This window comes from Mus pahari, chromosome 21, assembly GCF_900095145.1.
Source record: "Mus pahari chromosome 21, PAHARI_EIJ_v1.1, whole genome shotgun sequence".
NCBI classification, from domain to species: Eukaryota; Metazoa; Chordata; class Mammalia; order Rodentia; family Muridae; genus Mus; species Mus pahari.
In genome coordinates, this window is record NC_034610.1 from 38,698,212 (window position 1) to 38,711,813 (window position 13,602).

General features: G+C 38.6%; 1 protein-coding gene across 1 annotated transcript in view; it reads right to left on the reverse strand.

Annotated features, from left to right (window-relative positions):
* Nucleotides 1-7,348, reverse strand: part of Vta1 (vesicle trafficking 1) — a 49,613-nt gene extending 42,265 nt beyond the window's left edge. Inside the window, exon 1 of the mRNA XM_021221420.1 lies at nt 7,144-7,348. Within this exon, the coding sequence (XP_021077079.1) occupies nt 7,144-7,255 (112 nt within the window). The 5' untranslated portion in view covers nt 7,256-7,348. The remainder of the gene's footprint in view (nt 1-7,143) is intronic.
* Nucleotides 7,349-13,602: the final 6,254 nt, after the last annotated feature.

A 13,602-nucleotide genomic window follows, 5' to 3' on the forward strand; every position in this document is an offset into this window, starting at 1 on the left:
AATTCAAATTACTAAAATGACTACAGTTATAGAACAAGACATGGGTGTCCTTATACTTGCACAAATAAAAATAATGCAACACATGTTGGCAAGGATGTAGAGAAAGAGAAACACTCCTCCATTGCTGGTGGGATTGCAAACTGGTACAACCACTCTGGAAATCAGTCTGTAGGTTCCTCAGAAAATTGGAAGACTCAGCTATACCACTCTTGGGAATATACCCAAAAGATGCCCTACCATGCCACAGAAGCACACGTTCCACTATATTCGTAATGAATATCACCTTATTTGTGATAGCCAGAAGCTGGAAACAACCCAGATGTCCAATGACAGAACAACGGATACCGAAAATGTGGTTCATTTACATAATGGAATACTTACTCAGTTATTAAGAATGAGGACATCCTGAGTTTTGCAGGCAAATGGATGGAACTAGAAAATATCATCCTGAATGAGATAACTCAGACCCAAAAGGACATGCATGGTATATACTCACTAACATGTATTATTAGCAAAAAAAAAAAAAAAAAAAAAAAGAGAGAGAGAGAGAGAATACCCAAGATACAGTCCACAGACCTTAAAAAGGTCAACAGGATGAAGGGTCCAAGTGAGGATGCCTCAGTCCCACTTGGGAAAGAGAAGAAAGCAATCACAAGGAGGGAGGGGAGTGACCTGGATGGAAGGGAGGGGGGGCTAGGGGTGTGTGTGTGTGTGTGTGTGTGAGAGAGAGAGAGAGAGAGAGAGAGAGAGAGAGAGAGAGAGAGAAGAGAAGAGGGTAACCTGATCTTGTACTGGGTGAGGGAAAGAGAAAGAACTGATGCCCCGAGGGCCACCAGAGAGAATGGAAACAGGCAGCCTTAGGAGGTAGGATGTACCAGAGACCTGGGAGGTTAGACTCTCAGCACTCAAAGGGTCCTGAGATGAAATGTCAGAACTTAAAAGAGCCCACCTTCAGCAGGAAGAGAGGGCAGCAAATGACGGAGATGGGGGCCATCCCACAGTCACAACTCTGACCCATAATTGTTCCTGTCTGAAAGAACCACAGGGATGGAAATGGAGAAAAGCCTGTGGAAAAGAAGATCCAGTGACAGGCCCAAAGTGGGATCCAGCTCAAGGGGAGGCCCCAAGGCCTGACACTATTACTAAGGCTATGGCATGCTCACAAAAGGGACCTAGCATGACTGTACTCCGGAAGACCCAACAAGCAGCTGAAGGTGCTTTTGCACCCAACCAGTGGACAGAAGCTGCTGACCCCTGTGATTAAAAGGCTGAAAGAAGCTGAGGAGGAGGGTGACCCTGTAGGAGGATCAGCAGTCTCAATTGACCTGGACTCCCTCCTACCCAGACCCGCAGACCCAAGATCTCCCAAACACTGGACCACCAACCAGGCAGCATACACCAGCTGATATGAGGCCCCCAACACATATACAGCAGAGGACTGCCAGGTCTGGGTTCATTCAGAGAAGATGTACCTAACCCTCAAGAGACTGGAGGCCCCAGGGAGTTTAAGAGGTCAGGTGGGGTGGGGCGTGGGGGTAGAGACATTCTCATGGAGATGGGGGTTGGGGTGGGTGGAGGGGAGGGGGTGGGGAAGAGGTATGGGATGTGGTACAGTCAGGAGGTTTGATGGGGGGGAAGAACTGGGGGGAAGAGGAAATAAAATCTGGGGTGTAAAAAATGAATAAAAAAATTTCTGCTTTAATATGTTATATTATATCTGACTGAAACAGTTGCATGTATTCACAACTTCCAGAGGAACTACTTAATCTTTCTGTGATCACGTAAACAAATGAAGTCCCAAGAAACTGTTCTCAAGGTCACTGAAGGTGTATGGTTTTACAATGCTACCCCCTAGAAGAATCTTTAAAAGCCAAACTGTAATGTTCATATTTTTAGTTACAGTCAACTTAAAAAGAGATCTTTCTGGATTTGGCCTATAGTATCAAATCTGGTAGTGTCAAAATTGTTATAATGCAATTTTGTTAGTGAGGACTCAAATATTTTCTGGTTTTATTAAAGAAAGGAGGGGGAAACTTTAAAAGACCCTGCTAATTTTTGATTAGCATTTGAGGCTCCTCACTGCCTATGCCTTTTAGTAGTTTTGATTTCAGTTTTTAATGGTTTTATTTATTTTTACAATATGAAATGTCAAGTTAGAGAAAGTGAAAAAAGCAATCAGAAGCAAAAATGTCGTACATATACATATACATATGTACATATGTCGTACATATGCTACTGCTTATTCTTTGTCCTACATTTTTATATAGCTTGTTATCTTATAAAATGCACTTTGCCATTTTTCATCAATAATTTCTACCAGTGAAGTCACTATTTTCATATGTATTTATACATTTGTGATATATTTACACACACACACACACACCACACCACACACTCTGTGCTTTGAAATTTTCCACCTCCTTTATTTATAGCAAGGCTTGTGCAGTGTGTGGGCCCCACACGTGCTAGGCAGTTGCTCAACAGGGAGCTACCTCCCTAGCACTGCTTCTTTTGGGAGGCAGCTCTCAGGTAGCCCAGGTTGGCTGTGAACTCTGCAGGAAGCTCTAGGCAGGCTACCTGGCAGCCCAGATACCTTAAACACAAGAGCCTAGCACAGAACAGGCCTTATATTTTAATGACATGACTCCAAGGTGTTGTTGATGTGCTAGTGAACCAGTCCCAAGCTCTGAGCCCTGGGAGCACAAAGCTACCAGACTGTCTCTAGGATCACACTGCTCCCCCAATGGCTTCTCTAGCTTCTGTGCTGATATTCTTTGGTAGGAGGACATGAGACTGTGTGCAGACTTTGTGAGACTTTGGCCTTGGCCTTGGTGACCACTGAACTTTCCAGCGCTGTCACTGGGCTCACTTGTCAGCACTGGCCATTGGTCTATGCTTTCAAGGACCTCCAGAACTTCCATCAAGTGCCATCCTTACAGTCCACCACAACTGAAGGACTTTATGGTGGATGTGGGTGGAGGCTTTAAGCTTCTCAGTCCTTGTAGAAGAATCAGCACTGGAACCCCGCAGCAGCATTTCTGCCTAAACAACTGTTCACCACTCGGGAAGATGCCTAGTTAACTTCAATATTATCACGATTTACACGGAATCTCTGTATGAATAAACCAAGTGTATCCCAAGGACAAATCCTGTTTGGACATCCTCTTGCCAAACACCTTACTGCCAACAGGTCATGCTTTCTGAAATGAATTCTTAGGCTGTTGTGTCTTGACTGTGACGATAAGAATAGGAACCAGCCGGGCGTGGTGGCGCACGCCTTTAGTCCCAGCACTTGGGAGGCAGAGGCAGGCGGATTTCTGAGTTCGAGGCCAGCCTGGTCTACAGAGTGAGTTCCAGGACAGCCAGGGATATACAGAGAAACCCTGTCTTGAAAACAAAACAAAACAAACAAACAAAAGAATAGGAACCAATACTGACAAAACTGCTTAGAATTAAGTGAATATACACATAAATAAATACGTGTAAGACTTGGAAATCTGATAAAAAAAACATTGGTGGAGTGTACCAATTTCAATTTTCTGACTGAGATGTCATGCGGCATTTTTGGGAACAACAGGCTTTCTCTGTATTATTTCTTACACCTGCACATGGATCAAAACTGACCTCAAAAGAAACACTCGTAATTAAAAAACAAACTTGCTGGCCATGGGATCTCACACCTGCAAACCAGAGCTATAGACTATGTTTGAAAACCCCACACCACCAAAAGACAAACTTATGGGATTCTTTCTTGGAATGCACAGATTTTTCAATTATGGTGAATTCACTATTTTGCTATGAGTATGTTAAATAGTCCAAGCAAGAAAACAATAAGTGCCTTAGTACTGCTAAAGAGGGACAAAAATAATCTAATATATATTTTAGCATTGACTTCTGATTTAAAAGGAGAAAAGAGCAAGCAACCTAGAAATAGTAAGACTACTAAGGTAACAACAACAAAACAAAAGAAGAGAATTCCTATTAAGTCCAGGAATCACTTTTTAAAAATTACTCAGTAATAAATATAACACACATAACATATTTTGGATTTCATATTCTTAGGAACTCCTAATTATAATGGTATCTGTACTAGAGATCCAAGTCAACACACAGTTCTGTTTCCTAAGTATGTTACATACAGAGACGGCAGATCATTTTGTGTGTTTATCTGTATCCTTCTGCAGGCATGTATGAAGGCAGGGATCAAAGATGGGAGTTTTTCTTGGTTGATTTCCGCCTCATTTTCTGAGACAAGGTCTCTCACTGAACCTGGAGTTTATCCCCACTGGCTGGGTCATATGGCAGAAGGCATGCTCCTTGTCTCTACAGGTCCCGCTTCCCTGACGCATGCTATCTTTGATGCAGGTGCTGGAGGTCTGAACGCAGCTCTCATGTTTGCATAGTGAGCAATCTCTCCAGCACCCATCCCTTTGGCATAGGAGGAAAATTTATATATTTCAATAGTCAGAGCATGTGATCATGTTTCTCAGTGAGAATTTTTTTACTTGTGTCGTCATGTTGACATTAATAGCCCTTTTGGATTTTAGAGCATATAGGGTGTGTGTGTAGGAATGTAACTTAAAAGGTTTAAAGATGAACATAGTACTAAGAAACTACCAGAATTGGGCAGACAGATTTGAAAACAAACAGTACTCAGAAATAAAAAAGTGAATGCTGATGTCTACTCAATAGCTGTGTTAAGCAAAAGATATGTGGAAGAAAAGGCCTTAAGGATTTACATAACATACCACAAATGAAATATATGAGAGCTTTTAAGAGAAGACAGTTAAAAGGGAAAAGATAGCACACATGTAATAGAAACTTCACAATAGCGACAATAAAACAGCATCAACAACAAGAGCTTCTATAGTTGATAAGAGATCCAGTTATAGTCTTAAGGAAGAAAGATCCCAAGTGAGGACACAAAAGAAATCAAGGCCTAGCAAAGGAGAATGTATCCTAGCTACTGACAGACAATTTATGTCAAGCATTTTGGAAAAGAGACTTCTTGAAGAAAAACCAGACTCTAAACTGGGAGAAAATAGCTGTAATACATGCAACAAAGGATTAGTATATATTATTAGGAAATGACATTTCAATAAAAGCCCGGGCAAAAGCAACAAAAGGCAGCTCAAAAGAAAAGCACTTGCTTAATTAGCATGTGAATAGATGTTGAACCTCATTAAGTCTCAGAGAACTGCAAATATCACTTCCAAGAGACAGCATCCACAGCCACCAAGTTAGCGAAACTGAAAACTTCAATAACATCAAATGTGAGTGCGTGCATACCTCCTGTCACCCTTAAACTCTGTACGGACAGTATGCAGGTCTCATAACAGCAACTGCATGACAGCCAAACTGACTTTGTCATAAACATGCCCCTTCATGACTAGGGAGAAGGGATTCCTCTGAAATAGAAACACCTATGAGAACCAGACGACAGCAGGCAGAAAGGTGAGGACAAGAGTGGACTCCCACTTCAAGTTTACCTATGACAGGGAGCTATAAGGCTTAATTTTAGGGGATTGTCACGAGACACATTTCTCTTGTTTTTCTTTGTTTGGTTGGTTTTTGTTGTTTTTAAACAAAGAAAACAGGGGAAACAAGCTTAGAACAAAGGGCAGGAATGAACATAATGACATGGGAAGGAAAAGACCTTGGGTAGTCACAAAGTTGCACTGTAATAGGTGCATGAATAAAGATTAGCTTAGAGGGAAACAAAGGGCCCTGGTCCACAGTCCAGTCAGCCTCTTTGTTGTATACCGATTTCCCCCTGGTTCTATACTCTCCATATCCTCACTCCTCTTTTAAACTTGCCTCTGGACCTTCAGACTTTTATTCCTTTTAAAGGTATATTCTTCGAAAATTGTGCACAAAGGTCTGGCTTCAATTGTCAACTGAGCAATGAGTTTCTGAACACAGAAAAATGTGTCCCCTCTACAATACTGTGGTACTTCCATGCCCCTTCCTGACTTACTGCATAAAATGCACAAGTACTGTTCAAACGCCCTCCTCTCAGTAGTCCTATGAACATAGGAGCTGGGTTTCTGTTGTTGTTGTTGTTTATTTGTTTGTTTTTCAGTATTTAGGAATGCTCCGCAATAGGTAAAAAGGCTCAATAATTAGGATATGTTTGAAGATCATCAAAAGAACGAGCATGGTGGGAACAATACTCTTACGATTTTTATAAAAAATGAAGTATAGTCACCTTGTGGCTTGCAGAAGAGGTGGGAATTCAGATCGTAAATCAAGTGGAGTATGGCAATTATTGGTGGGTGGTGTTTTTATAAAAAATGAAGTATAGTCACCTTGTGGCTCGCAGAAGAGGTGGGAATTCAGATCGTAAATCAAGTGGAGTATGGCAATTATTGGTGGGTGGTGGAGGGACATCCACGCACATTTGAGAAATGAGGTACATACATGTCCACAAAGGAAGGCTTGGCTTGGTCCAGGTTTTTGCTAACAATGTCCACAACAGAGGACACATCATTTCTCTACTCTGAAAGTTCTTCAGAAACTCAGAGCGCAGCCATTTCTTGCAACAAAGATATGAGTATAATATTCAAATCAGAGTTTACATAAAACTACTAGTCCTACCCACTTCTCCAACTCCACATGTCTGAACGGAGTTCCAACTGTGTCCCCTTCAGGAGTACATTCATCTCAAACTGGGAATATTGGTACTAAACTTCTTAACTTTCGGGATAGCTAAAGGATGACTCAAAAATTCTTACTGGTGGTAATGAGAAGTACGGAAAACAAATCCAGGCCAGTCAGATTCAAATTTGCAGTAGTAGACACTGTCCACTGAACCGTTTATGAGTTTTGGAAGGGACCTGAAGGCTCTCGTGAAGAACGCACAGCTTTTGTTATGTTTTTCTATTCGTCTCCCTTCCCGCCCATCTCCGGGAATCCTATGACTATCGGGGTTCTCATCCCCAGAAGACAGGCCAGCCGGGAGGCGTGTGCAGAGCACCCAGGAGGAGGGCTCGTCCTGCTCCGAGGCCCGGCGTGGGGAGCTCTAGCACTTGGGGTCCCCCTGGGCGAGTCAGAGGTCAAGGCTCAGGTCTAAAGCCAGGGGGCGAGGCGGGGCGGGGCGGGCCTCAAGAACGGAGGGAGGACGGGGACTCGGGGGGGACTCACAGTAGTAGGCCACCACGGGGTCCCGCTTGTCATGCTCCTGCGCCGTTCGCAAATGGTGCTGTATGCTCTTAAACTGCGCGGGCAGCGGCGGCAGAGGGGCCAGCGCGGCCATCGCCACTCCCGGAAGCGCTACTTCCCACTCGCCCGGCACAGACACTTCCGCTTCCGCCTTCGAGCGGGCCAGTCTCACCCGCGCTTCCGTTGCCAAGACGCTGGTCCGCGACGGGTGCCCGAAAGAGACAAATTTACGGCCTGGCGTAAGGTAGTTATTCTTGGGAGACCGAAAGAGGCCTGTGTTGCACAGGGCTCCAGCGCTCTCTGCTGGTAAGCGGAAGATAAGAGGTTTTTTTGTTTTTGTTTTTTTTTTTAAATTTAACTTTTGTTTTTGTTTCTTTGTTTGTTTGTTTGCATGAAACAAAGGAAAAGAGAAGAAGGGGGAAAATAAGAGCGTAAAGGGCATTAACTGCGAGAAAGGAAAACGTCCCCTCCACTCTATCTCATGTGTGTGTGTTTTGTTGGGAATATTCTGGCAAGCAGTATATACTACTAAGCTACCTTCTCAGCTTTTAAATTTTCCTTTCTCCCTCCCTCCCTCCTTCCTTCCCTCCCTCCTTCCCTCCCTTTTCTTTCTTTTTATGAGACTGGGTCTCATTAAATTGCCAGTGCAGGCTTTGGACTTGTAATCCTTTACCTAGGGATTCCCAGTTAGTAAAGATTACAGCCATATGCATATAGATGGCCCACAGGGTTTTGAGTTTTTTTTTTGGGGGGGAGGTGGAGTGGGGGGGTGGAGGTGTCATTAGTTTTAATAGAGCAAATGATCACAAAATAAAATTTTATACATTCACACACACAAAATATACACGCTGTATCCTTTCTAGAAACTGTAGAGAGATACTGGAAACATGTACGTAAAGGAGATTGGAACTGGAAACAACCATTGCTTTTAGTTTAGAAGTTTTAAATTCTTATATGAGAAATAATACGTTTAACTACTAAATTAAAATTTGCATGTCCAAATATTGGACTGAATAGCCAGTCCTTTTCAAACTTGAAAGCTAAACACATGCGAACTAATAAAGATTGAATACTTTCTCTGATCTAGCTAGTGCGTGTTTTAGTGAACTAGTACTATGCAAGTTGATTAATGAAGGAAGATAATGAACATTAGGAAAGTATTAGTCTGTCTTAATACTTGACAAAATAGAGTCCAGGAGATCAGTACTTCGGACTCATGGCATTTTATAGCATACCCCATATTTTCTTAATAGCAGTGATATTTATTTATTTATTTATTTATTTATTGCCATACCTCTCCATTCCATAGTATCATTCTTAAGGACTTACATTTCATTTGAACTTTTCTATTTTTTTTTATCGCCAATATTTGTATACAGTGTTTGGCTTATGTGGTTTACCACCAGAGAAATACTAGTATCACTGAATGAAATTGGTAGTGTTGCTTTCCCTTTTTATACATGGAATGGCTTGAGAAGTATTGCTATAGGTTCTTCCATAACGATTCACTAAAATTCAATAGTGTCAGGCACTTTAATCCAGCATACCTTTAATCCCAGCATTCTGGAGGCAGAGGTCTAGGCAGTGAATTTTGAGATCTAGGAAAATATGATCTACAGAGGGAATTCCAGGACAGCTAGGAACTGTCTTGGGAGAGTGGAGGGGCATCTAATAGTAAACATTACTAGCTTATTTACCTATTCATTCATTCATTCATTCTTGATTTGTGGACAAACTTTTGAAAACAAATTGCTTCATTTTAATTTCTGGTTGCAAACTTTTAAGTTGTCTAACTTATGTCCAATTTTGGTTTTATATATATATATATATATATATATATATATATATATATATATATATTGGAAATTATTTCCTTTAGATTTTTCAGTTGCATCTTTGAATAAAAGCTTTTGAAATAATCTCTAATGGTTCCATGAGTTTCATTGGATGCTTCCCTAACAACCCTTTTTACATCTTTAATTGTGGTTTCTCTCTCTGGTTGGTTTGACTGGAAATTTGAACGGATATAATGGTACTTTGTAGCCTCTGGTTCATTCGTTTCTGCCCTGCCCTCCATTGGTTCTCAGTGCCTACTTCTTTGGGGTTTGGCTTGTTCTATTTTCTCTAGAATGGTTGAAGGATACTCCTAGGTATTTTTTTTTTTTTTTTACTAGTTATTTCCTTGAATTTTAATGTGGGCACTTACAGCTTTAGGCTTTCCACTATATAGTTTGACACTTTCCAATAACAACTGTCTTAATTGTATCCCAGCGTTCTGGTACTTGTTCAGTAACTTGTACTGTGGTTTTCACTTGATCCCCCAAACTTTAAAGTTTCTTCCTTGATTTCTTTAATGACTCACTGCTCCCTCTTTAGAGTGCATTGTTCAGTCTTTAAATATTTGTGGTTGTTTCTAGTTTTATTCCGTTGTCTCACAAGATACAAGGAATTATTTCAATTCTCTTGTATTTATGTAGACTCACCTTAGGACCTATAATGTGTGCTATGATAGACAAAGTTCCATAGGAGGAGTAGAAAAAATGTATACTTCAGATACATTGGGGAGAATTTTCTGTAGCTATCTATTGATTCCGACTGGTCTGTGATGCAATTTAAGTCTGAACTTTCTCTGTGGGTGGATTTTCTGAGACTAAAAATAGGGTATTGTTAGCCGGGGTATTGATTGTCTCAGCATATGTCTGACCTTTAATGCACATAACTGTTTAATTTATGAAATTAGAAGCTCAAATATTCAGCGAATACACTGATACACTTAAAATTGTTCAATCATTATTGAGTCACTTGACTAGTATATGATGGTCGTCTTTGTTAATTTTGACTTGAAGTCTCTTGGCTTGCTTACAGTAACCTGATTTGTTTCTATTTACTTACTGCTTTTGTTAATATTCTTTGAGTCTCAGTCCCTAGGCGATTTTCTGAGAGATGTGTTAGGTCATTTTTTTTTCTTCTCCCCCTATTAGTAATGGTGCCTTTTGTTTGTTTGTTTGCTTGCGTTTTTTTTTTTTTTGGGGGGGGTGTGCTTACTGTACTGAAATAATGGATTTTTCCCTTTTAGGAAATTTATTCTATCACTTGCTTTCAGTTGTATTTCCATATAAAATTTAGAAACCACTTAAGATATTTATAATAATTTGCTGAGATTATATTGGGCTTAAAGAACTATTTGAGTCAGTATCAGAAGTTCTAAGTGATTAAGGCTACCAACATAGTTATAGCTATGCCATTCTTTCTTTCTTTCTTTCTTTCTTTCTTTCTTTCTTTCTTTCTTTCTTTCTTTCTTTCTTTCTTTTTTTTTTTAAAGAAAATTCTTTCTACCCAAGGAGCTGAAGGGGTCTGTAACCCTATAGGAGGAACAACAGTATGAACTAACCAGTACCCTACAGCTCATGTCTCTAGCTGCATATTATCAGAAGATGGCCTAGTTGGCCATCATTGGGAGGAGAGGCCCTTGGTCTTGCAAAGATCATATGCCCCAGTACAGGGGAACGCCAGGGCCAGGAAGCAGGAGCGGTTGGGTTGGGGAGCAGGGCGAGGGGAGAATATAGGGGACTTTCGGGATAGCGTTTGAAATGTAAATGAAGAAAATATCTAATAAAAATTGTTTAAAATTAAAAAAAAAGAAAAAAAAGAAAATTCTTTCAGGATTGCTACGTTGTTTTTATACCCCTCTAGCAGATATTGTGTCATTTTTTTTCCCTTATGTGTTTCCTGCATTTTAGTTTATTCAGAAAGGTAATACTTCTACACATTTAAGTATTTTGTTGCTGATTTTTGTTGCTACAGTGTTTTCTTGATGCATTTCACTATTCTTGCAGGTTTTTAAAAAATATTTTAGAATTTTCTATGTACTGCTGCATGAGTGGAGATGATTTCTAAGCTGTATATCTGCAGATCTTCTACTTTGGTCTTATTAAATTTATCGAAGAAATCATTTGGCATATATACTTTTTCTTTTTGTCTTTGCTTTAATGAGCTGTAGTTCAAATTAAAACAAAACAGTAAAAGTGGAAATTTTTCTCTTGCTGAAATCATGAGGAAAATTGTTCATTCTTTCAGTATTATGTTTTGTTTCCAAAGATTCATTCATGTATGTGTATATGTATGTATGTATACACACACACACACACACACAAACACACACACACACTTATATATATGATCAAACTTAGGTAATTTTCATATTAAGTGAAAAGTTTGATTTTGTTTATTTTATCAGGAATGACTGTTAAATATAATCAAATTCTTTCACTGGCATCTGTTAAGATGGCTATGTGGTTTCTTTCTTTATTCTTTTAATACAGGACAAGCACATCAATTCCCCTGAAGTATTTAAAAAATGTCTCGAATTTTTAGGATAAACCCAACCTGTTTTATCTGTACATACATAGCTGGCTTACATTTGCTTATTTTTTTGCTAGGAATTTTGATACCAAAATTATGATATAAAATTAAGCTGCTCTAATTGAATAAAATAAAAATATTTTCCAATCATTCCAACACGATCTTGCCTAGGAAGCTAGGAGGCTCCTTTTTCTTTCTTCCTGAAGAGATTTTTCAGTGTTCTCTCTTCTTCAGACATCTGATAACTTCTGCCAGAGGACATCTGGATGTGGAGTTTTCTTCATAGAAAGGACTTGAATTTGAATTTTTAAAATAGACTTAAGAATATTTGTAATTTTATGTATTTTATCAGTTTTCCTGTCTAAGTAATATGGGTTTCAAAGACTTTCTTCATCCCACCAAACTTATTATTAATTAGTCAAATACTCTTATAATCACGTTGGTGTCTATCATTTTTCGTTTATTATAAGGCTGACTTATTTTCCTTCATCATCTAAAACTGTGTAACTGAAAACTTACTAGTTTTAGCAAGCTTCTTTTAACGCATTTTCTCCTAACTTTTATCTTCATCTTTCTATGTTTTGCGTGTTTAGTTTCATCCCTATCCCACTTAATCTTTTTAGCTAGTTGTTTTGATAATTTTTTGAAGTGAGAAGATAAATATATTTATAATTTTTAGTGACATAATATAGAATTTTTGTAGGCTGCCAAACACTGTTTTAGTTCTTTAAACAAATTCCAGTAAATTCTGTTTTCAGTATCATTTGGTTATTGATGCTTTGTCTTCCTTATTCCATGGATTATTATAAATTTATCAGCGATTTTCAGAAATATTTAGACATTTGCTAAGTACCTTAATTCTTATTTTTTTATTTTATTTACAGTTTACTTTCATTATGACAGGTCACTACTCTCTAGAGATATCATTGGACAATAGAATGTGACTTCCTTTGTTTACCAATTTTTGCTTTTAAATTTGACCTAGCAATGTAGTACATATTAAATAATAGGTCCTCAGTAGCTATTTGTTCAGTGAAACAAAGTTGGATTTGCTTCTGTGCTTGTATGTGGAGCTAAATCAATAATTTTTATAAAAGCCTAACACAGAATTTTTAATATCAAGTATAAGCTAAACAGTGCTCAATAAAAATTCCAAAATTTCAGTATCTGAATCTATGTGACTCCCTACAAAAGTGCTGGCTAGCATAAAGTATTAGGACATACAAGATTTTAAATGACCCAAGCTGAGGATGGTTGTTGATAATACAGACAATAGAAAGAAGTACTCTGATATTCTGTAAAATTTCCTATGGCATGATCCCAAAACTGTAGAGGAATTATAGTTTCATGGAAACAAAATTTCCATTTCAGTACTTTTTAATATGGAAGTTAATTTTTGCAGAGGATATATGGGAACAACAAAAACCAAGGAAGCCATACACAGTGTTATTCATAGCAACTCTAATTTATTCAGCAACTATCTCCATAATCATTTAATATTGATTTCAGCAAAACAATGTGGGTTTTAATATTTAAAAATTCAATTGCTTGTCTTCTTTGAGTTAGTGATTAAATTATCTGACTCTTAATTCATTTATATTTTGTGTTTAAAGGTATATTTTGCACAAATGCAAAGAAAATTATGTCCTCAGAGTTAAAGGTACATGGTTCAGTGTATAGGGAAAGATTCTGGTTTGGTTGTATGACATGGCACATAAATATCATCTCTGAACATCAATTTTCCAGTCTTTAACCTACATAAGAAGTCTCTTTGGCCAAAAATAATGTGATCACTTAAAGAACTATACATGAGAGAAGTCTATAAATTTAGTACTTTTTAAAAAATGATCTATCATTCGTCTTACATGTACATTATTATGTAATAAGTTATAAAATTACAATAGGAGGAAATATTTGCTCAGAAACACCTAGTTTAGAACTTGGTATCCTATTTTCTATTATACATAAATTATAGACACACTAAAGTTTAAAGAACATTTGGAATCGAAATACTTGATGGGAAAACTCAGTATAAATGATTGATAGGAACTATGGCATGATAATAGGTAATCTACCCGG